The sequence below is a fragment of the Kryptolebias marmoratus genome, linkage group LG19 (assembly GCF_001649575.2).
Source record: "Kryptolebias marmoratus isolate JLee-2015 linkage group LG19, ASM164957v2, whole genome shotgun sequence".
NCBI lineage: Eukaryota > Metazoa > Chordata > Actinopteri > Cyprinodontiformes > Rivulidae > Kryptolebias > Kryptolebias marmoratus.
In genome coordinates, this window is record NC_051448.1 from 6,961,885 (window position 1) to 6,985,238 (window position 23,354).

The 23,354-nt window shown below is 42.9% G+C and overlaps 2 protein-coding genes across 6 annotated transcripts; one reads left to right on the forward strand and one right to left on the reverse strand.

Moving 5' to 3' along the window:
- Positions 1 to 597: 597 nt before the first annotated feature.
- On the forward strand, positions 598 to 6,950 carry aida (axin interactor, dorsalization associated). The gene is made up of 10 exons (XM_017411948.3): positions 598 to 939; positions 1,943 to 2,009; positions 2,136 to 2,189; positions 2,322 to 2,376; positions 2,461 to 2,524; positions 2,830 to 2,933; positions 3,573 to 3,695; positions 4,680 to 4,802; positions 5,181 to 5,298; positions 5,497 to 6,950. Exons 1-10 carry the CDS (start codon positions 833 to 835, stop codon positions 5,594 to 5,596), a joined length of 915 nt encoding a protein of 304 aa, XP_017267437.1. The 5' UTR covers positions 598 to 832; the 3' UTR covers positions 5,597 to 6,950.
- A 639-nt stretch (positions 6,951 to 7,589) lies between these two features.
- Positions 7,590 to 22,364, reverse strand: mia3 (MIA SH3 domain ER export factor 3). 5 transcript variants are annotated; one of them, XM_017411947.3, is made up of 28 exons: positions 22,173 to 22,363; positions 20,450 to 20,583; positions 20,268 to 20,354; positions 17,999 to 20,141; positions 17,475 to 17,801; positions 17,022 to 17,161; positions 14,217 to 14,348; positions 13,995 to 14,016; positions 13,801 to 13,889; positions 13,641 to 13,718; positions 13,323 to 13,433; positions 13,169 to 13,240; positions 12,977 to 13,081; positions 12,753 to 12,875; positions 12,567 to 12,654; positions 12,402 to 12,454; positions 12,154 to 12,244; positions 11,909 to 12,047; positions 11,529 to 11,691; positions 11,398 to 11,433; positions 11,027 to 11,094; positions 10,485 to 10,570; positions 10,153 to 10,266; positions 9,640 to 9,702; positions 9,493 to 9,539; positions 9,317 to 9,385; positions 8,511 to 8,922; positions 7,590 to 8,379 (listed from the first exon to the last, which is right to left on the reverse strand). In XM_017411947.3, the coding sequence occupies exons 1-28, from the start codon at positions 22,291 to 22,293 to the stop codon at positions 8,129 to 8,131; spliced, it is 5,364 nt and encodes a 1,787-aa protein (XP_017267436.1). In that variant the 5' UTR covers positions 22,294 to 22,363; the 3' UTR covers positions 7,590 to 8,128. The 5 variants fall into 5 exon arrangements, with proteins under 5 accessions (XP_017267436.1, XP_017267435.1, XP_017267434.1 ...); XM_017411946.3 differs by lacking the exon at positions 10,153 to 10,266; XM_017411945.3 differs by lacking the exon at positions 9,317 to 9,385 and having other exon boundaries at positions 22,173 to 22,293.
- Between the last annotated feature and the right edge of the window lie 990 nt (positions 22,365 to 23,354).

Genomic DNA, 23,354 nt, shown 5'->3' on the forward strand with positions numbered 1-23,354 from the left:
TCCATGATGAGAGGAATAAACACAATTAAGGACTTTTTGGCAAATTATTTTTGTCCCATGTTTTAGAGGGGGAACCGATTATTTCAGACGGCTGAAATATTTGGTTCCCCCCTGGTAACTTTTGCAAAACGTGAACTGCTACAGTCATGTTTACAAACCAAAAACTAGAGCGGTTCGTGTTAATGTTAAATATCATCGGATACTGAAATGGAACAATTTATATCCCCGACGAAAACCTTTCTAAAACCACAAAAATCACTTCCTTCATCAGAATATCCTACGTGGGTAGCACAAATAGATATATGCATTAAAAGCAGCAAGTGTCTGAAAAACATCACAACTTACATACAAAAACTTACAAAAGCACAAAAAAAAACTTCAAAAACACTCCACAGAAATAAATTTTACTAGTCTGAATTTTTTATGTACAGATATGCATCTTTTAATGGTTTAAAATAAAAAAATACAATAAGAAAAGTCTAGTTATTTCCATGCAGTGTCCAGAAAGAGGTGTTGTTCAGCTTGTAGGCTCGCTTCCCGGGCAACCCCGCGTCATAAAACGAGCGCACCCACGCTCGGGGCGGGACTTCCGGTCTGTCGCGGATGTTGCAGAGAGCTGGAGCCAGGCGGACAGAAAGGGCTTGGTCGGGTTTGTCACCGGTTGTTTTTTTTTTTTTTTTTCTTCTCCTCCTCCTTCCCCTTTATCCAAATCCGTGCGGACGGAAAGATAACCCGGAGCTCTGACGCCGCCGCTGAAACACCCCCCCCCGTAGATGAATGCCCTCCCCGGCTATGCTGCCCTGAGAGCGCCGCGAGTACCCGCCCCGCCAACATGTCCGATGTCAACAAGACTATTCAGAAATGGAACGCCAGCTTTAGGAAGGGCACTGACTTTGACTCGTGGGGACAGCTAGTGGAGGCCATAGATGAGTACCAAATGTAAGTTCTGCATGTGTGTCCTGTCCCCTCACAGCCGGGTTTATCCCGGGGGCGGCAGCCCGCGGGGTTGGCTTGTTTTGCGTTCCCGAACCTGATAGCGGCCGCTCCTTCAGAAGTTAGCGGTAAATAAACCCGTCCCAACCGTGACGTGGGGTGGCATTTGTTGCAGAGGCGTCGTTGGGAGCTTCATTCACAGATGCTTGCTGTGCGTTTGGGTCAGGAAAAAAAAAAACAGAGCCAAACTGTCCCTCGGAGTATTGGGAAATAGTCAGCCACACCCTCTCATTGTTATGGGTGGGTTTCAAATGTCCTCTGTGAGGACAGCTTTCTGCTGTCTCCGAGGGGGATCAGCCTCTCTGCGAGGCCTTTCAGGATGTGATCAGCCTTTGCTAATAATCTGTGTTTGAGAATGCGTTTTAAAATGCTCCAATGTTGAGTGAAAACCAATAAATCACTTGGTGTCAGTGCTTGGCCACCAGGGGGCGCAGAACAAGCCCATTGATCTGATGAGCATCTTAAAGGTCTGAAATCAGACATTTAAAAAGCTTATCCTGCAGTTTGAGAGGGTTTCCTCCAGTGGGTTTCCACATGTGTTGATATAAAATTCTGAAATGTGGGTACACACTCAATGTAAATAAATCACTTTTAGCTGCAGGCATTATGCAACAAATCTGAGCGTAAAGATGTATTGGTGCATAAAACCATCAGCTTTATTTCGTGGTTTTATCCAGGTTATCCTGAACTATATCATATAGTGCAGTTTAAGAGTTTACTCCAGTAGCTTTCCCAATGCATTGATATGTAATTCTGAATTGCGCGTATGCGCTCAATGTAAACAGAACACTGATTGTAAACACAAGCCAGTACTCAGAGACACGTGGTAATTGGCAGTCTGTCACAAATTTCTCTTATAGATTTTTAATTTTAGGACACATTACCCACGGATGTGTCCTCATGACGTCTTTAAAGCGTTTCATTAATCCGTTTAACTGTGCTCCGTCAGTTTAGCGCGACAGCTGCAGAAAGAAGTCCAGTCCACGAACTCTCCGGACTTCACAGAAGAGCAGAAGGTAACCGTTTCATCTGTCTGCAGTAAATGAAAAAAACGACGACTCTGCTTCAAATCATAAGGTTTTGTCTTCTTTCTCTCTCTGTTTTTTTTTTTTGTATATATATATATATATATATATATACAGAAAACTTTGGGAAAGATTGCAACATGCCTGGAGATGAGAAGTGCCAGTTTGCAGGTTTGTGTTTTGTTTTTTTTTTCATTTGAGCCAATATTTATACCAAGTCACACTTGGTTTATATACTTCCTGGTGTTTTAAGTGTTTTTTCTGTGAATATGGTTTTATTTTTATGTGTGTGTGTTTCCTCAGTGCACGCAGTCAAAGGAGGAGTTCAAGTTAGAAGACCTGAAGAAACTGGAAAGCAGTGAGTTTTCTGACCTGTAGCTCTGAGTTTCCACAGATAAAAATCTAACCAACTCTTTATTTCTTTCTTTTTGTTTATCCACAGTAATAAAGAACGTCCTCACTTATAACAAAGAGTTTCCTTTTGATGTCCAGCCGGTGCCACTAAGGTAAGCTGGGTGTTTTTTGTTTCCAGCTCTGATATTTGTCTCATTTATGAACGTACGTAAAGACATCAGCTTCCCTTGTATAGAAGTTTATCTGGTCCAAGGACGCCAAAGTGCTTCACTCTACATTCATTCACCCACCCATTCATAAACTCAGCATCTTTTACGCATTAATTTAAAGTATTTTCGAGCCACCGCTTCGTTGTTTTTTTGAAACAAAGAAAAGGATGAACTCTCTAACCAAACATTGTGAGGATTTCTGTCAGGTTTTGGTTCTGCTGATCCTTTTTTCCTCCCCTCCCTGTCAGGAGGATCCTCGCTCCGGGGGAGGAGGAGAACCTCGAGCTGGAGGAAGAGGAGGATGCTGCAGCGGGAGCCGGATCAGCCGAGACGTTCCCGCCGAGAGCGCCCGGTACGCTCTCAATTCTGTTCTCTCTATCTTCACAGCTTCGATTTTAACCCTCTGATGCATAACGTTTAGTTTTAACCAGAACCTGTCGACCCGACAGAACGTGACTGAAAGGGTTTGTCGGAGTTAAATTCAGAAGTACGCTGTTTTTCTTGGCTGCACTTCAAGTTTAATGATTTACAGCTCGATCAGAATTTGACCCAAGGAGGATTTTATTCCTAAAAGTATGTACTTTAAACCAGAGTTAGGTTGCTGCGGTTCCTTTATTTAATGCTGATCGTGTCAGAAACTGTCAGCAGAAGTTTAGATTCATATTAAAGCCTGAAATACTCACATAATCAGTAGCTGCAACAGAACGATCATTATTTTGGTGTTTTTTGACAAAAAGAGCTGGAAGAACAAACAGCAGATCAGAAACCCATCTTAAACTGATTTATCGTTCTGCTGTGAATGTGAAGGATGTAAACTTGTTAGCTAACGTGGTCCACATCGGGATTTGACGAGGTGTTAAATTGTAGAAACAAACAAAATAGTTTCATTAACAACAGAAATGCTCTGTGTCACAGAACGAACTCTGATGTTCGTCTGAACAGGAGAACCGCTGCTCCGTCGCTGATGCGTCTAACCTCTGTCCTTTTCCAGGGACTCTGTTGCCACGGTTACCCTCCGAACCCAGGATGACGCTGCTTACAATAAAGATCGAAAAAATCGGGTTGAAGGATGCCGGCCAGTGCATCGACCCTTATATCACCATCAGCGTCAAAGGTACACCGCCTGTTGGTTCAGTAACCCCTTAGCTTTTAGTTAGCCTTTAGCTACTTCTAGCTACCATTCTGCTGCTTAGCCAGTCTGCTATTTCAAGCTTCTGGCTACACCTTTGATACTTCAGCTTATAGCTAGCTTTTTGTTACTTTGTCTTTTTTGCTACTTTTAGCTTTTGGCTACTGTTCTGTCACTTATAGCTTTTAGTAAACATTTAGCTGTTTTTAGCTAGCATTTTGCTGTTTTAGCTTTTGGCTACTGTTCTGCTATTTGTAGCTTTTAGCTAGCCTTTTTCTACCTCTTTGGTACTTCAGCTTATAGCTAGCTTTTTGTTACTATAGTCTTTTTATTTTTTTGCTTTAAAACCTTTTACTGTTTTTAGCTAGCATTTTGCTGTTTTAGCTTTTGGCTACTGTTCTGCTACTTATGGCTTTTAGCTAGCCTTTTGCTACTTTTGGCTACCCCTTTGATACTTCAGCTTATAGCTGGCTTTTGTTACTATTAATCTTTTTTTGCTACTATTAGCTTTTGGTAAACTTTTTGCAGTTTTTAGCTTTTGGCTACTGTTCTGCCACTTAGAGCTTTTGGTAAACATTTAGCTGTTTTTAGCTAGCATTTTGCTCTTTTAGCTTTTGGCTACTGTTCTGCTATTTATAGCTTTTAGCTAGGCTTTTGCAACTTTTAACTTCTAGCTAGATTTGGTTGCTTCTATCTTTTAGCCTTTTTGCTCATTTTCTCTACTTTGCTCTCAGCTAGCATTTGCTTCCTTTAGCTTTTAGCTAGTGCTCTGCTTCTTTTAGCTTTTAATAACTCAGTTTCGGCTTCTTCAGGACTCACACAGAACATCTCCAGTTAATATGTGACTCAGAGAAGACCTTCTGAGCTTCTGGTTTTAGATCCTTCCCACTCTGTTTTACACGAAAACAGCTTGAATGTTACGGATTCTTCGGGTCCTGAAATCGAAGCTTTTGTGCGTTCTGCCTTTAGACGTGAACGGCGTGGATCTGAACCCCGCACAGGACACGCCTGTGGCCACCAGCAAGGAAGACACCTACATCCACTTCAGAGTGGACGTGGAGATTCAGAGGCACATAGAGAAACTACCCAAAGGTAAGCAAGCGGTTGAACTGTTGAACTTTCACACCATCAGAGGGACACTTTCAGCAGTAAAAACCTTTCTGTGACGAGCAAAATGTTCGCTCCGAATTTCAGCTGAAGTAAAGAGTTCAGGGCTCTGGAAAATAAAATTAATTCATGTTCTCGAAGAAATGAAGAAGTTAGCAGGCAGCTTTTACCTGGGTTTGGAATTTCATGTAAGAAAAATCAGAGTTAAAGCTGAGTCGGGTTAAACTATTTCTCCAAACTGAGGTCGCCCACGGAGCCGTCTATGACAGGTGAGATGATAATTGTTCGTAACCTTTCCTCCAAAAAGCCCCGCTTCCAAAGATCCGAGCGACTGTTTCCTCACTGTGTTGTCGACTCTTCCAGGAGCTGCTATCTTCTTCGAGTTCAAGCACTACAAGCCCAAAAAGAGGTTCACCAGCACAAAGTGTTTCGCCTTCATGGAGATGGACGAGATCAAACCTGGACCCATCGTGATTGAACTGTGAGGGTTTGGTTGTTGTTCTTTAAACGCCATGATAGCTGTCATAATGTACAATCTGTCAATGTGTGTTTATTATAAAAAAACACAAATCAAAATAATTGAAAAATTGCATATTTTGATAGCTGTCATGGCTCCAAGTTACTGTTCTCTCAGTTATCAGCTGAAATAATAAAACCTGCTTCCTTCGTGGATTCTCAGGTACAAGAAGCCGACTGACTTTAAGAGGAAGAAGCTGCAGCTTCTCACGAAGAAACCACTTTATCTCCACCTTCATCAGACGCTACACAAAGACACCTGAGTGTCCGACTCCAGCGGTGCTCCTCCTCCTCCTCCTCCTCCTCCTCATCATCACATCCAGCAATACCAAATGAAGGCTGTGGGGTTCAACATGAAGAAAAAAAAAATGACCCAAACTGACCCAGATGTTTGTCACATCAGTTCACTCAAAGTGCTTTTTTTTGTTTCAGATGAAACTCAAAAACCTTAAAAAGTACACTTTAAAAGAAAAAAGAAGCAGCAGTAGCACGTTCGTTCGTTCAGTCGTGTTCGGTCTTCCACATTTCGACCACAGATGTTTAGGAGGTTCGTTGCGTTTGCGCCACTGGACTCTGGACTTTGAAATAAAAACCAGCAGAACATTAACTCCTTAATCCTGTCGCCATCTCGGAAAACAACAAATCTGTTTGTTCTGGGGGCTTTTTTTGTGTGTTTTTGCACTCTTGTTACAAATGAAGGAGATTCGTGTTCTTATTAATGGCCGACCGGATGTTTCTGGGAGGCGTCATCATCTGATTTTAATTAAAAACTAAAAGAAAGCAGCAGACTTGTTGCTAACATTGAAGCTGGTGTGAGGTAAAGGGTTAATGGAGGGGATTTGGGACGAGTTAAAGTCCCAATCCGGCCATCTGGAGGGTTGATTAAACTCTTCTGGGATGATATAAACCTAAAATCATAAAACTGTGATCAAGTTTGCCATATTTAACATCTGTTGCCTCATGAATTACCAGCATTTGAACTGGAATTCAGTGTGAAAACAGCCCACAAATGTAGCTTCTCCTCTTTGCACATCCTATATTCCATTTGTTTTACATTTTCTTGCTTTAACAACAATAGCTTTGTCTGTTTTTGTAATGGCTTTTAATTTATAAATTAATCTCTATTATTTAATTTTTGTTTGGAGGATCGCCTCCGAAGCTCACAAAAGGTTCATTTAAAGAGAGCCGAGTTTATTTTTCAAATCCTCACACATAAATGTATAAGTAAACACTAACAGAAACTAAAGCCATCCAGCCGCTCATACCAGTTCAGTTTTGTTTGAATCATATTTTTATATGTAGCCTTTATGATTTCATGTTACATACATGTAAAATAATACTGTAACAGAACTCCCAAGTATTTAAATACTCAGTAAATGTTTCAGATTTAATAAAAATGTTTGCCCCATGATGGATTTAACGTCCTCCTGATTCAGTTTTTAATGCTTTTCCATCCTGTTCGTTTTCATCACGGCTGCAGCGCGCTTTAAAAATGAGAAGTATTCACGTTACGCCGCTCAGATTAGTTTTTATTTTTAAATTTAATGTTAAGTTTACATGCTGTTCTGTCTGAATGGAAAGTTCCACAAAGCTGTGGTCAAAAAAAAAAAAAAAAAAGGTGCATCTTGCATCTTCACTGGCAAACGAGCAGAAACTCGTCCTGTATCAGATTTTATTTTTGTAACATCAGAGAACTGAAGACGGGAAAGAAAACCGCTGTAAGATACACCAACTGATGAATTAACGGTGATAATAAATGTATGAAACTGGGAGGTCTTTAGTTTTTTTTTTTTTTTTTCTAATAAACTCGGTTTAATTTAATCTAGAACATCATATTCCTGACTGTAAATGTGATTTATTTCTCCTTATAGTTCTGTAATATGTGCTATTTATCATTTAAAATATAAAGATTCTCATTAAGGCAAAGGATAAATTAGATTTCCAGACTTCTGCCCAGCACCGTCAGCCATCTGTATATTTTTTTTAACCAATTTCATCTCGAAAACATAAAACGAAGGTTAAACTACTCCCCTTCCTCTTAATTAAATCTTGGCTTTAATTGATCCACTTTACAACCTGCTGTGTGTAATTTAAACCCTAATTAAACTCATCCTGCTGTGATACGACGGCAGAAGAATCCGTAAACGTGCAAACCTCGTTGGTTTCACTGCAGTGACGTTTAAAGCCCATTTTGGGTAACTTACCCACATTTAAACCTCATTATTCCCTCGTCAGAAGGCGTATGAAGCACATCCCTTCAGTGACACGTTTACATCCTTTATTATTAAAAGTTCTATCAACATAGTAAAATAAGTTATACATCTGCCCTTCAAATGACACATTTCCTTTACAGTTCGTTCTGAAGCAACAACTGGTATCCTTGAAATGCTAGAACTTAAAACCCTTTTTCTGTTGCTATTAGCTTAAAAAGGAATTTCCACAGGAAACGACATTAAAAAAATGTGCCCCTTAAAAATCATTGCTATATATATATATATATATATATATATATATATATATATATATATATATATATATAAGATTTAACACACCTCAAGTGTTATTGCACAATAAGCTGTTAAGAAAAGTGGCAACGGGTTCAAAGGGATCTCAGACACGTACTGATCAATGATTCTTTAAAGACCTTGTTTGTTTTTTTTTAATAAACATTGAAATTAAAAAAGAAATTAACAGAAATATGAAAATCATGACCTAGTTTGGGACTCGATCTGGGCTTCCTATCACCTTGGAGGTGACGGCGGGTTTAATTCGTCTGCTGTAGCTGGTGGGAGTTTTTAAGGCTTGACCACCGAGTCCTGAGGGGCCTCCTGCCTCGCGTGCAGGTCCTGAGCGGGGCGGCTCTGAGGGCCCGCCGAGTTCTGGATGGCGTTGGGTGCGGCCTGACCGTATGCGTCGCCGGAACGTGCAGGGAGAAGGGGCTGGACGCCCGGAGGCAGGTCCATCGGGGGGCCGGTGTGGTCTCGTGGTCCTGGGAACCGCATGTCAGGAGGGACAGGTGGTCGGGGTCCCACAGGCCCGCGGACACCTAAACCAGATAAACAAAAAGATAAGATGCAGCAGGAAACGACTGAGCTAATTGTGCTTCAAAGTTTTGTTGCTAAACTAAACTGGTATTATATTCTGAAAAAGGTCCATGAAAGGGAAGGCTGAACATACCAGGAGGGGGTGGAACTGGTCCAAAGGCATGAGGTGGAGGGGGACGGAAGTGTGGTGGTGGAGGACCCCGAGGGTCAATTAGAGGTCCAGGACCCGGCCTGGGGTGGAATACAAGTCCATTGGCAGGTCGAGGTCCAAACTCTGCCCCCATTGGTCCAGGTGGGGGCATTCCTGGGTGTCCATTGGCTGGCAGAGGTGGACCGTGATAGGGTGGAGGGACATTTGGAGGAAGAGGCCCGGGTGGGATCTGGTAGGGGCCTGGTCGTGGCAATCTGTAAGGTCCGGGCGGGGGCAGGCGCACGCCGGGTCCAGGAGGCAGTAGTGGGTCGTGTGGTCCAGGGCCCGGCGGAGGTCCTTGAGCCATGGAGCCGGATGAGTCTCTGATTGGTGACACGAGGAAGGATCCGGGTCCCTTAAAGCGACAGGAGCACAAAGAAAATCTGACGTGCAGCCATGGAGTTCAGACGGGTTAAAATGTTAGTCGTGCAGTGAAGAATCCAAAAACCACACGGTTTCCTCATTAAACCCGGGCTGAATCACGTGACCAGTAACCACACACCATGTTGATTTGGGTGAAAAACCAGACCACTGAGGAACTCTGACACACACATTCTTACTTTCAAAACCACAAATTTAACCAAGATCCATTAACAGATTTGCAGCTTCTGTCAGTGCCGTGAGTGAAACCACAAACATCAGCCCCAATGAAGCAGAATTGTTTTAAACGCCTTCAATATCCAAGTGCCAGCCTCACATTCCCCTTCACACGAGCACCTGGACGTGACCTTTGACCTTTATATACTCACTGGCTCTGGACTCTCTGTGGAAACCACAGCCCGAGTTTCTGCTTTTATCTGTGGCTCTACTGCTTGAGTCTGTTACGGAGCAAGGACAGACTGAAATGTGAGTGAGCGCTCTTGGCCTACAAATGGAAGGGCGGCGTCGGGTTTGAACAATCGTATCTGGTGCGTAAATAACTTACGGTTCCATCCAGGTTGGCTGGAGATGAGCTGCGGGGACCCATCATGTCTGAGAGAGGAGAGAGAGGAGGGAGAGCAGCTTTAAAAGCTGGGCGAGAGCGACCTCTAAGTACCGGAAGTACAGAAACCGTAAAAAGAACCACGCGTACCCATCCCAGGGATGTGTTTGTTGTCAGGGTAACAACCATGTGGATCAGATGGAGGACGAGGACCTGAGGAGAGGAGAGAAAACATAAATGGATGATGGACACAAAGGACCATTTATTACGTTTCCTGGAGGGTTTTTCAACTAACATCTAACAAAATTTACATAATACCAGGAAAAAAATTAAATTCAGATCATCTTCTTGACTTGATTCTGCTTTTGAGACACAGATGGTCAAACAAAACTTAACAGCAACACAAAAACATGTTATTTTGGGACAGAGTTTTCTGATGACTGAACTGAAATAAAACAAAAAAAGGAAGGAAAGTACCAAGGAGGAAGTAAGCGCAGGGTGCAATACACACAAGGAAGATATGAAGGAAAATGCCAAAGGGAGAGAGCTGAAAAACACAAGTCAGGCGTGGAGAAAAAAAGGATTTAAAGACAGTTGTAGAGAAAAGATGATGCCCAGCTTTGGTACAAACTGAAGAAGGGGAAGAGATCCGCTCGGACTCACCGTACGGGTCATTTCTTCGCCCGACTGGGGCAGAAGGAGGGCGCCTGGGGCCCTCGATCATGATAGGAGGGGACGGGGCACCCCCACTCACAGGAGAGGGCCCGTATGAATCACCTGTTACAATCAAACCACCCATTTGTCAAAAGCAAAGACACCGCTGACAGTAAAACACAATTTGTGCCAAAAAGAGGTCCTCATCCCAGGTTCTCCAGCACATTAAGAGAAACCAGAATCCAAGAAGGGATTAAAAGAAAAACAGTCACCTCTGCTGCGGGATGGAGGCTTCATGTTTAAAACAAATAAAGAAACAGGAGGCACCTGGGCATTCTTACCTTGGCGAGGACCTGCAGGCTGACCGGAGTTGGGCCTGAAGAGAGGAGCCCGGCGCTCGTTGAGCTGGGAGGTGAGCACAACCAACCTGAAAACAGACGAAACACTTCAATACAACTACACAGGACAGGTGGGACAGGGTGGGACAGGCCAGGACAGACCAGAACAGACCAGGACAGGGGGTCAGGCCAGGACAGGCCGGGACAGGCGGGTACAGACTGAGACAGGCCGGGACAGGCGGGTACAGGCAGGGACATGCCGGGACAGACTGGGACAGGCCGGGACAGGCGGGTACAGACTGGGACAGGCCGGGACAGGCGGGTACAGACTGGGACAGGCCGGGACAGGCGGGTACAGACTGAGACAGGCCGGGACAGGCGGGTACAGACTGGGACAGGCGGGGACAGACTGGGACAGGCCGGGACAGGCGGGTACAGACTGGGAAAGGGGGGACAGGCTTGGACCGACCGGTCAAATAATCTGCTGGAGAGATAACAGACACAATAAAATTAAACGCTGGAATTTTATTTTTTTTTAAACTCACTTTTCTCGCAGCTTCGATGATTCAAGCTTCTCTTGACTCAGCGCCCGCTCTGCATTACGAGCGTTCACCTGCAAACATTTTAACAAATTAGCGCACAACTACGTACTTACAGTGTATTTCTAAGTTTGGTGAAAATTCAAAAAGGTAAAAAACAAAAACAACTGGACTTTTATTCTGTATCTGAAGATGTTTCGCTTCTCACCCGACGAGCTTTTCCCGTTTTAAAACCTTTTAAAAAAAACCTTTTTGAACTGAGAAAGTTCCTCGGATGAGAAGCGAAACATCCTCAGCTACAGAATAAAAGTCCAGTTGTTTTTGTTTTTAACATTTTTTTTTTGATCTGCTAAGTTTGAAGAAACTCTGAAACATACCCAGTTGGAATGAGTTTTGTTCTCCTGCTCCTTTATCTACAAAAAAACAACAAAAAAAGAGAAATTAACACAATTATCCGCAGCATTGTTTAGTTGCTTTACTGAAATGATTGATTTTGACACGACTCTACCTGCTCTTTGTAGACTTCTTCAGTCTTCTTCATCTGCGCCTCCATTTCATTGATGCGCTGCCGTAAGATTTTAACCTGCTCCTCCGCTTCGAGAGCTTTACCTCCCACCTCAGACAGCAGACTCTCCTTGCTGCGTCGCTCCAGCTCCTCCTTCGTTAACCTCCTGCCAGGAGATAAAAACACTAAGTGACAACAGCTTTCTTACGCCTCACTTGTGTTTCTGAAAACCGGATTCGGAGGACGCCTGACTGGAATTAGCTCCGAGAATAAAACTTATTAAATCTGAACGTATGTCAGGTTTACTAACAGAGGAAGTCACAACAATCAGAGAGAAAATTGTGCAACAATCCTGTCGAGAGGCGGCTCCTGGTTTCTCTTACTGCTGCAGCGCGTTTTCCTTCTGCTGGTACATTTCCACCATAATTTCGTTTTTCTGCTGGAGGACCTTGAACTGGTTTTCCACCTGGCTCTTCTCGCTTTTCAGGGCTCCGATGGCATGTTCCAGCTCCTGGTGTTTTTCTGGAGCAACATAAAGCCAAAGGTTTAGCTGAGGGATGTTCGTGCATTTAGATTATTAATCGCCCCCCCCCTTTCTTTAAAACGGCCTTTCTAGCAACAGACACACCTTCTAGGTCTTTCCTGGACTTTTCTTCGTTCAGTAACTTTGCCATGAAGCGATCCCGCTCTTCTTCAACAACAGTGAGGGTGGTCTGAATCTGTAAAGAAAAGAAAAAAAAAACACGCAGAAATTTGATTCTTCTTTCCCAAATTTGTGCAATCGCTATAGAAAACACCATTTATAAACATTTAGTGAGTAACTTATATGCATTTTATCCAACTTCTAACAATGACAAACAGTGGGGTAACTCTTACTCTGGACACGTCCATCATCTGCCTGATTCTGCTTCTTATGACTGTTTTCTTATCTGTGAAATGACAGCAAAACCATCAGAAACTCAGCATTCAACAACAAGTTGTGCTGTTCTGTCTTTGGAACAACTTGTTTTATCCTGGCTGATAAAAAACAAACAAACTCACCAGTAGCTACTTCACCATTAGCTAAAACTTTGGTTTCACCTTTCTGCAGATCGCATGCATCCAGGTCAGCCAGGAGATCAGACAGCACCTAATAAAGGAAAACAAATAAATTGTTTTGCCTGGAGTGAGACCATATGTTTTAGTTTTCCAATCCAGAAACGATGTGCTTGCAGGTAAAAGCCTGACCTCCAGGTTGTGGTCTTTGAGCACCACAGAGTCCTCCAGCTCCTTCTTGGACTTCTGATAAACTTTAATCTTCTCGTTCAGCTCCTTGTGTTTTTCCTCCCAGCCTTTAATCGTCGCTTTGAGCTGAAAGGATTACCAAAAGTCAGAGGAGCGCCTCAAAAAATCCCCACGAAACACATTTTAGTGGTCATCAATCTTCAAACGAGCCCACGTCTTCATCTTACGTTTTTATTTTCTTCTTTTAGAGCGGCAAATTCTTTCTGGACGCATTTCTGTTGAGCGGTTCGAGCATCTTCACGAATCTTGGCCTCGTCCAGGAGAACGGTAGTCTGTGAGGAAAAACGGGGTTTAAATGTTGAGACACGCCACAGTGGAGCTACAATCACAAAAAACTAATTTCAGCGTGAAGGACGCACCTTAGCAAACGCTTCCTGAATCTTTTTCCTGCTGAGCTGCAGCTTCTCGTTTGACTTCTCTAATTTTTCAATCTGTTAGGAAATGTTAAGCATCGTGAATACCAAGAAAAAAGAACAAAAACACACCTAATAATAATATAAAAAAAACAGCTACCCTGCTTTCATTTGCCAATGACGAGGCACGCTCTTCTTCGAGGAGTTTTGCATATTTGTTCTTTTCTTCAAAAATGTGAATTTTCGCCTTTTCTGCCTCTGAAACTTTACTCTGCAAAATGACGAGAGAGAAAATCATTTTATTTGGTGAGTAAAACTGACAACAACATGGATAAGTCACTGAAAACTGCAGCTAAAGCATCAAATCAAATCAGTCTTCTCCTTAAATTTAAGCTTTTTACAATATAAATTAACCAAAAAAACAAACAAAAAAAAAATCCAAGTAAGGAGACAATTAAAATGACACCTCTGAGCTTACCTCCAAGTCTTGTATGGTTTTCATCTTACAGCTGACAGTTTCTTTTGATTGTTTTTGATTTTCTTTCAGTTGTTCAGTCTTAAGTTAAAAAAAAAATAATAAAAAAATGTTAGTTTGTTTTGTTTTAAACAAGCTTCACCGCATTTCTCATGTAGCTCACCTGCTTCTGGAGTTCAGATATTTTGGTCAGAGCATCCGTCTTCTCTTTTCTGAGCGCCTGGATTTGTGCCTGGAGCTTCTTTTCATCCACTTTTTTGGCCCCCGGGAAAAGAAAATACAAACTTAGTCAGGGTTTACTCAGTTTGCTTTTTGTGATAAAATGCAAATAAAAAAACAAAAACAACAACAACGTACCGAGGTATTCCTTCTTCTTCACCTAAAATACAACCAAACAAGTAAACATTAATTTGATAAATCATGAAGACAGTTCAAAATGATCGTTGCAGCACTTTTGTCTGATTTAGCTTTATTTTTTGAGAACATTTGATTTTGTCAGGCTGAACCTGAATGTTGATCAGTTTTTGGGGCAAATTAAACTTGCAACAGGAACGAGTGCGGTGATGTCACAACACTTACTGCCAATATGGTCCTCCAGAAGAAGAGGGTGAAGGTCAGCACTCCAACCACAGCAGTGATGGCAACAGCTGGCCAAGGACAGCCGAGCAACGTTTCCCCCGGCTTCCACTCCTCTGGCAGCAAAGAAATCATCTGAAGCAGAAAAACACAAAAAGGTAAGAAGGTAAACAAACCCCCGCTTTGTCACTCCTCTTATGGACTGAATCAGAATAAATCATGCAGACAACAACACGGAGACAGAAGTAAATATAAAACACTGAACGCATCACTACGTACGACACATCCTCCTAAGACAAAGTTTATTCATTAACCAAACTTTGATTAACAGCAGGCCAAGCCACCACAAGCAGGTCTTTACCCCAATCACACCTCTGTCTCATTCTGTTATCTCTTTATTAACATAAACACACATTATTAACATGATAACGAGCAGCGAAGACAGGTAAATAAAAAGGCAGTTTCATACAAAACTAGTGTGGCAAAAACAAATGGTCTTTGCCATCACCTCTGTCAACGCAGGGAGCATATATGAGTAATGCAGAAACAGAGTGGAACCTTTTAAAAAGATCTTTTATTGCAGGACTTTGGTAAAAGGTGTGAGCAACTTTGTGCTCCTTTCAGATCCTCACATTTAAGGCTGGACCAGTGGAAAAGGCCTGTGCATATTGGTTCAACCACAGAGACACCTTTGGACCCCTCGCGTCGTGGGAAAACCAAACAAACGCTCGTAAAGTCCACGCACTGAAGTTAATTTACCATTTCCTGTTAAAAGCCCAACATCCCTTTTTTCAGCTGTCAGGATTGCCAACAGTCAAAATGTCCAAACTATTATTACTGCAATCAAACTAAGGCGACGAGCAATGCAAGCAGAGCATAAGAGCAGGTCTCATAATGATCAACAGCAGGTTTAGAAAGTAAACTCAGCTGCAACAAACCTGCAGGTCTGTTTCTATCTGCCATTAAGCTCCCAACACGTCATCATGCCACATCATTATTAATAACTGAGCACAAGGGCTCAGTTTGACAGAACAGTCACTTACATGTTGCATCTCCTTTAGAAAGAACATATATAGGTGTTCTGGTTCCGTCACAGCAGGTTTGGACAGGGTTTCAGTCTCCATGTCCAGAACGGGATGAATGCGAGCCGAACGCTAGTTGACAGCTGTTAGCTCGTTCGTTAGCCGGTTTAGCTAGCTTCAAAGTAATCTACACAGCTGAGGTGGGCCGTGGCTTTAAAGTATTATCCGCCCGAAAATTACTATTAAGCTCCTACAAACACCCCAAACGTCAAAGCAGTCGGGGCAGACGCTAAAATAATGCTAAATGATAGCAGCTTGCTAACGCCAAGTCAGCCGTCATTCACTACCGCTGCCAAAACACAATAAACATTAGCTTAGCTTAGCTCAGCTGGGAGCTCAAATACAACCAATAAATTACTGCAAAAAAATAGGTAAAAAAGATACAATAATCGGACAGGTAAAAGAACGCATACGACGGTGTATTAGGAGAATTGTCTTCCAATTTAAGGCCCTCCGTAAGCAGATAACAGTCAGCTCAGCACCGGCTGTGTTGAACTTCGGCCTCAGGGGGGCGGGCGGTGAGGCGTTCAGGGGAAGTCGGAAGTTTTCCACATTTGATGAAATCTCACGAAGTACTGCGACGCTTTCAAAGAAATAAGACCCGAGATACGTCGCAAGAGGCACAGCAGACTAGAAAAGCAAGGTCGTGGCTGTATAGCAGTTATAACTCAACACATCCGCCATCTTTGAGCTGTCAGATTATTAGCGTTTAAATACTAATTTACTTTTACAGCAACCAGGATATCCCCCAAAAGCTATGAAAATACGCCCAACTTGATCTCATCCTTTTTATACTCCAAATCTCAAACTAACAACACTTCAGACTGACAACCAAACCAGTCGCTTTCAGCTAAAGTCACACACAACCTTTCCTATCAATACCATCTGTGAAGTAGCTGAAAACTACTTTATTGTGTTGTGTTCTTACAGACTGGATAAACCAAATAAAGAGTCAGACATTGCAGTCCCTGTATCCTTTCAGAGCTTGACACCTTAATATGTTCATGGAAACATTTCTGAAAATATACACTGCAATCATATACGTTTCTGTAGCACAACTGATATATATATATGCCCACCTTAAACACACGATTGATAAAAACAGCCGAGTTGTTCCAGTGCTGGGTAAGGATGGCTTTAATTAAATGTCGTACTCCAGGTTGTGCGTTAACCTGAGCACAGGTGCTGGTGTGCATCTTTTTAAATTTAATGCACATTTAATAAATGAACAATTAAAAGACAGAACAAACAGGCAGATTATTCTAGTTTTGAGATAACGCGACCTCTAGCAGACATTTCCCTCTGCATTTAGGAGCTCTACGTCTCTCTCAACACTCACTACTAATTCTAGCCAGCTTGTGTAACAGCAACATGACTCGGGCAGACAAAGTGATGGCCCTGGGGCCGGTGTTTGGTCCCAATTACTAGGCCTTAGCAAAACTGCATTGCCCTGAAACCTTGCAAGTTGGAGTCATGAGTCTCTTATGATAGAATCTGAAGTTCGCATAAAAACCCAGCTGCCTTGCAAGGTAATTATTCTATTACGCACTGAATAAATATGTTCTTACTATGTGGTGTTTTCTAACAGCTGAAACAGAAAATGCAGTTTGAGCAGCCAGCAATGAAGAGTTAGTTCTGTTTTTTATTTACAAGAGATGACAACAATAATCTACTTTAGTTCAGGAAACGACAAGAAGAGGGTAGAAGATGCGATTCTCAGACTTACCACAGTTGTCCACTCAGCAGTTTTATTCTTCATTCCTGAGAAAATGAGCCCAGTGTAAACAAATCCAGCTGTGAAGAATCCAGTTTCTTCCTCGTGTATTTCAGTCACCGACTCCACTGAGTCCATGTCCACAGAGTCGTCTGCAAGAAAAGTTTTAGATTAGATTAGATTCAACTTTATTGTCATTACACATGTCCCAAGTACAGGCAATGACATCTTAACTAACTAAAGTGAGAATTTAGTTAGATCAGATCATGTCTTATAGTACATTATTAAATATCGCTCTTCTGTTATAGTCAATAATATGATTTCAATTATTAATTACCAATAATTAATCTGAAAAGTCATCTCCACAGAGAAGCAGATTTGTTTTCCAAGTCGGTACAGTCTGCATGCTGACAAAAAGATACACAGACGACATAATATAAAAAAAATGATGTTTGGATAACCAACCTGAGTGCAAGCCCTCAGCCTCAGCTTCGAGGCTCGTGTCTAAGGGAGTTTCCAGAGTGGCTTCAGGGAGCTTTTCTTCCTCCTCTGATACAGGAAAGCCGGGCTGATCGTCTTTGTTTTTGTTAAACTGTCCAGCATTCACCTCCACGCTGGCATCAGGTACAGCAGCCGCCTCCTGCTGATCTACCTGTTCCTCTTCGATCTGCGCTGACTCTTCCTCCTGACCCGCTGCTGTCAGGTTGTTGGTGCGATCGGTTTCGGGTGCGTTGTCAACCTTTTCTTCAACAACGTGGGGGGTGTCTTCTTCGACATTCAACAGAGGTTCATCTGCAGTGCAAAAAAAAAAAAAAATGAAACACGGGACGACAAAAACTTAAAATTAGGGATTAATTGCTGAAATTTTTTCAAATTTGGTTTGAAACCATTTTATCCGAGTCATAAACTGATGAAATGTGTTGCACATATCAGAGTCAAATGCTTATTTCAATGAAATAATCAAGTTAAAAAGGAAAAATCAGACCAACCTTGCACACTGTCCAAAGATTTTTCTGTTGCTAAAGGGGCACTGTCGCTGGCTGTTGAGTACTTTTGTCGCAGACTGAACCCAAGCTCCTGAAAGTCGTCGAGAACTTCAGTTTCCTCATCCGAGCTGCTTGTGTCTCCGTGAGCCTCATAGTCTTGTTTCGCTTCCCGGCTGTCAAGCATCTTCTCGATCTTGTCCAGGATGGTGTTTTCCGAAGCTTCCAGGATGCGCTCAAGCTCATTTTCAACGTCCTGCGTGGACTTTGCGTGCGACGCACGGGCAGCCTGCAGCTCCGTGTCCAGATCCAAGAACATGGCCTCGACTTTGTACAGATTTTTCAGCCCCAGGAGCTTCTGAACTCGCTCCATGTCGTCATCTGTGAAGTGTTCTCTTAACAGAGTCAGCCTCATGACGGCGTCGCTGTATTCCGGCTCTGCAGAGGCATCAGCGGGCTGCGTTGATTCAGGCGAGGGTTTCCCAGCGTGTCCGTCATCTGACTGTGAAATAAGAAGTGCATTTTCATCTTCAAGTAACTCCTCCTCCTTTCCTTCATTCTGATCTTCAGTTTCTGTGTCATTTTCGTCCTCTTCCTCTGCTGTTTGGGGCTGCTCAGGAACCTCTGCTTCCTCTACAGGTGATTCTGTCTGACTGCTTTTATTTTCTACATTTTCAGGAATCTGATCAGGTAATTTGTTGTCTACTACATGTTCATCCACTCTGACATCCGAATCATTAGACTGCTTCTCTTCAGTGGGCAGGTCTTGATCTCGTTCAGTTGTAGTAATGGCCGACTCTTGATCGCTCACAGTTTTGTTTTCCTCAAACGTAATGTCTAAAACCGGCTCTGTTGCAACATGACTGTCCTCTGCACCTCCATCATTCTTGTTGATCTCTGTCTCTTTGGAATCCTCCTCTTCTTTTTTGTCCTCAGTGGTTTCCTGTGTTTTAATATCAGGTTTATCATCAAGAGGGAGGCTCACAATGTCCTTTTGTGATTCAGATTCGACACTCTCGCCTGTTTGATGGTGTACCGGCTCATCGGTTGGTTTTAGCGTTTCATACAAACCTTCCTTGTGTGTGATTACCTCTTCAGTGCGCTCATCCTCACCATCAAACACAGGGTTTTCAGCGTCATTGTTGGCTTCTTCCACATCCTGCTGCACAGTGCTGGAATGAGAGGCATCTTGGGGAGCCGTTATGTTCTCTGGTGCATTTTCTGATTCTGATAAAAGTGGCTCTTGCTCCGTTTTCTCTGAAATAGGTTGGGTTTCTGCTTCAGCGTCCTCGTCGTCCTCGTCTTCTTCTTCTTCGTCTGAACTCACGTCTCCTTCCGTGGTCTCTCCTCCTGTTACAGCAGAAAACACTGCTGTCCACAAGTTTTTATCCTCCCTTGCATGCGGGTTATCGTCCTGCGCAGCCGGAGGACTTTCCTGCTCTGCAAAAGAATCCAAAGCTGGAGCGTCGGGGGTTTCTTCAGAGAAAGGCAGCAGTGGGATTTCGTTTTTGTTTTCTGTGACATCTTGACTGATTTCTGTGACGACGTCTTGGCGATCTGCCTCCTTTTCCACGTCCTCTACCTGTGGCGTGACTTTGGTGGTGGTTTCTTCGTCAGTGACGACGGCATCAAAAGTCGTTCCGAGGGACGTTTTTAACTCAGGGATCTGCTCTCCCATCGAAACAGACACTTGTTTGTCAAGAAATTCCCCTTCGGGCAGAGATTCCACTTCCGAAGTAACGGGTTCGTCTTTGGTTTCACTTCTTTCTGACCCGTTTTCCAAAGCAGGCTCAGACTTTTCTCCTTCTGAAACGTCAGGCACAACTTCCGTACCGGACTCGAAATCTTTTATCAAAGGCGTTTCATTTGATGCGTTCAGTTCAAGTTTATTTAAAGAGGCACTTTGGTCTTCAGGAAGTTGATCAAGATCCTTAGAGATCTCAAGATGCTCGGTTGGTTTTTCACTCTCTGTCACTTCCTGTGCTGAAGGCTGTGTTTCTGTCTGTGTGCTCTCTGCCTCTTGGATTCGGACAGATGTTTCATTGTTGTTACTATCGTTCTCCTCCGCCGCCGATGAGCCTAAAAGCAGATCTACGTCGTAAGTGTGAAATTTGTCAAATCCAGTTTCAAAACAGACAAAATCTGTTTCCTAAGAATGAAACAAAAAAAAAGAAATTACAAATATATTAATGGCAGTTACATTTACAAGGGGCATTGCTGTCGTAAAGGTTTTATTACAAGGCTGAAGTTGAATAGGTGTATCAGTTTCTCATACCTCTGCGGGAATTTCATGTTCTTTGTCTGTATAAATGTGGTTTATGACAAGAAGGTCCTTTGGGAAATAGCCAAAGTTGCTTCCAACCTTTCAACAAAAAGAGCTCACGTTGATTATCCGAACAACACAAGTCAGTCCAGATGAAAAACACAGCAGAAGTGTTCATACTGAAGAATACTTACACTTCCTGCCCACAGGTCGGCCCTTCTTCCAGAAAGTTTGTAGTAAACATATACGGTTTCAGATTTCTTGATTGAAAGGAACCTACAATCAGGTCCCGAGAAATCTTTCACAGCTTTTCCCCGACATAGGAGCACTGGAAAAGAAAAATATGTTTTGTTATTTCAACTACATTTTAAGTTTAAATCAAGAATCCATAAGTTAGAGGTTGTTAGTATAACACACAATATGGTTCTTTTCGCTTCAAAATTTCACTAAAACCAACATTTTGAGGGGATTTCATTCATCCACGGGATTAGGTCACAGAAACAACAGGTTCAGGAGAGAAACCCAGATCCTTCTTCAGCTCCTCCTGGAGGATCACAACGTCTTCCCAGAGACCTGTGATCCTGCCTGTCCAGAACTGGGTCACAGGGTGTGTCCCCCGCCTCTCGCACAGCGACGGCTGGAGAGGGTGCCAGCTCCCCACGATCCAGAGAGGAGAAGCGAGTCAAAGAAAACGGATGGATGGATGGAGTTCCGGGTCTGCCTCGGGAGTCTCCTCCCAAGTGGGACATGTCTCCGTCCACGAGGCATCCTAATCAGATCCCCGAACCTCCTCAGCCGACTCCGTTCAGTACGGAGGAGCAGCGGCTCTACTCCGAACTTCCCCCCCGGATGATGGAGCTCTCGTCACCTTATCTCCAAGGCTGAGCCCCGCCGCCCTTCGGAGGAAGCTCGTCTCAGCTCCTTGTAACCCGAACCTTGGACCACGAGTGTGGGTTGGAACGTGCACGGACCAGTAAATCAGGAGCTTCGCCACAACGGACCGTCGATCCATCTCCTGCTCCATCACGCCGGGACAATAATCCCAGATTCCTGAACTCCTCTGCTCGAGACCCACGGAGAGTATTCCACCTTTTTCTGTGTTATTTTTCTGTCTATGACTTAACAGACAGTTTGGCAACACAAACCACCACTACTTGATGGACGTGTTACTCAACTGCAGCACTAAACAGGACAAAAATTGATGCGGCAACCTGAATAAAAGCCAGTTTGGCTGCATCTGTGCAGTGTCAACATGTCAACAGCGACCAGTCACAACCTGAGGCTGTTTTTTAGAGTTGTTTACAGAAGATACTGAGAAGCAAAGCAGATGATCAGCACTTTCACTGCAATGCTGCACTGACTTACATCCCAATTTGTACGATTTTTATGGCTTTATGGGGCGAACTAGCTTTCCCTTCATGATAACATTTCTTATCGCTTAATTGAGTTAGCATTTTATTGCCAAGTAGAAAATATTCAGTAGCATAAAAATCAGCATGTTTGATTTCCTAATTAAGATATAAAGCAGGGTGCTGACATAACACGTTAAGTTGATAAATCGGGATGATTTTAGAGGATTTTAACAGCACTTTCACCCGGCCTGTTAGCTAGCAGAGCCGGCCGGTGGCTAACTGGATGCTAGCATTAGCTTCTGCTGTCACCCAGCGACCAAGGCCGAAACGGTCATTTTTGTTAAAAGAAAAATAAAAGTTAATGTTAGCGTCCGCTGTGTCTCGTACAAATAAAAGGGCTCAGGGATACAAGGGATACGGCCAAGGTCGCAAATATCGACTGACAACAAGTCAAGAGATAAGGCGCAGTTTATGGTTAGCTGTATCGGGATCTGATGGTGGTGGTGGGGGGAGAGATCCCGAAATTCCTCCCCCCTTGAGCCGGGAGAAAAAAAACAAAACTTACTGCTGCACTCCTCGTCGGCGCATCTTTTAAAGTCGGAGAACCTCCTCTCCGAGGCCGCGGTGGACAGAAAGTTGAATAAAAGTAATAAAAAGCCCTGTCGGTAAAAGCGTTTCGCTGCCATGCTGGCAGTTTTTTCTTCTGTCTTCCTAGCCTGGCTGCTTGACTCCGCCGCTGGCTGGAGCACGAGCGCTGACTGCGCGCGGCTGCAGCCGACACGTCAGCAGATCAGATCCGGCTGGGTGTGGAGGAGGACCGGGGCAGGTCCCGTCCACAGGATCCGAAGGATGGGCTGCTGCAGGTGACAGAGGGGGGTCAAAAAACAAACCTTAAAAGTGCATGCATGGTACCTTTAACAACCCCTGACACACACATGTAAAAAAAAGATGGAATCACCATCCTGGATTATGTTTTTTCAATTCTTTCATTTAGTACAAAACTATCACTTTCCAACCTTCTGCCATTAAGACACAATAAATGCATAAATATAATTGTTGTAGTCAGTCAAAATCATACAAAAAAATCATGGAATCGCGAGAAAACCACTGCACTGTTGGTAATTTGTTTTTTTATAACAGCTTTAGCTCCCCTAGCCCTGGACTTAACTCTAGTTTCCGCCCACTTGTTTCTCATTCTGTTTTCTTGTGCATTCTCTGTTTTCAAGACATATCGCTTTAGGATTTCTATCTACTGCAAATTAGAAATTTCATAATTTGTTCATATTTTCTACTAGCCCTTGGTTATCTATCTTGGCATCTTTTCTCTTGTTTTCTTGTGTGTCAACTTAGAATTTTGCTCCCATATAGATCTAGATATAATACATGTATTTACAACAGGACCATATAAATCTAATTTAATCGAATTTAAAACATTTAAAAACATATTTAGTAAGTACCAACTTAAAGCCACAATAGCTGTCAAAATATGCAAATTTAAAATTTTTATGCTTACAATTTTTATGCTTACAACACAATGTCTGCATCATTATACCATTGTTTGGGGGTTAATTTAACTCAAACTCATCAGGAATTTTGTAAAAATTGTGTTAGAAAACAGCAATTGTTGCTCGTCATGTTTACAACTTATAATTGTTGGCAAACTGACTGCTGATTTCACTCAAATATTACAAATTATGCTGTAGACTTTTGCTAGTGAATGATGCATATTTAGTGGGTATTTTTTTTA

Coding starts and splice junctions, on each gene's coding strand:
- aida (XM_017411948.3), top strand. CDS start 833: ATGTCCGATGTCAACAAGACTATTCAGAAATGGAACGCCAGCTTTAGG. Junction 940..1,942: donor GCCATAGATGAGTACCAAAT/GTAAGTTCTGCA, acceptor GTGCTCCGTCAG/TTTAGCGCGACAGCTGCAGA. Junction 4,803..5,180: donor CATAGAGAAACTACCCAAAG/GTAAGCAAGCGG, acceptor CGACTCTTCCAG/GAGCTGCTATCTTCTTCGAG.
- mia3 (XM_017411947.3), bottom strand. CDS start 22,293: ATGGCAGCGAAACGCTTTTACCGACAGGGCTTTTTATTACTTTTATTC. Junction 20,584..22,172: donor CGCCGACGAGGAGTGCAGCA/GTAAGTTTTGTT, acceptor TTTCTTTTCCAG/TGCTCCTATGTCGGGGAAAA. Junction 13,082..13,168: donor TTCAGGAAGCGTTTGCTAAG/GTGCGTCCTTCA, acceptor TTTTCCTCACAG/ACTACCGTTCTCCTGGACGA.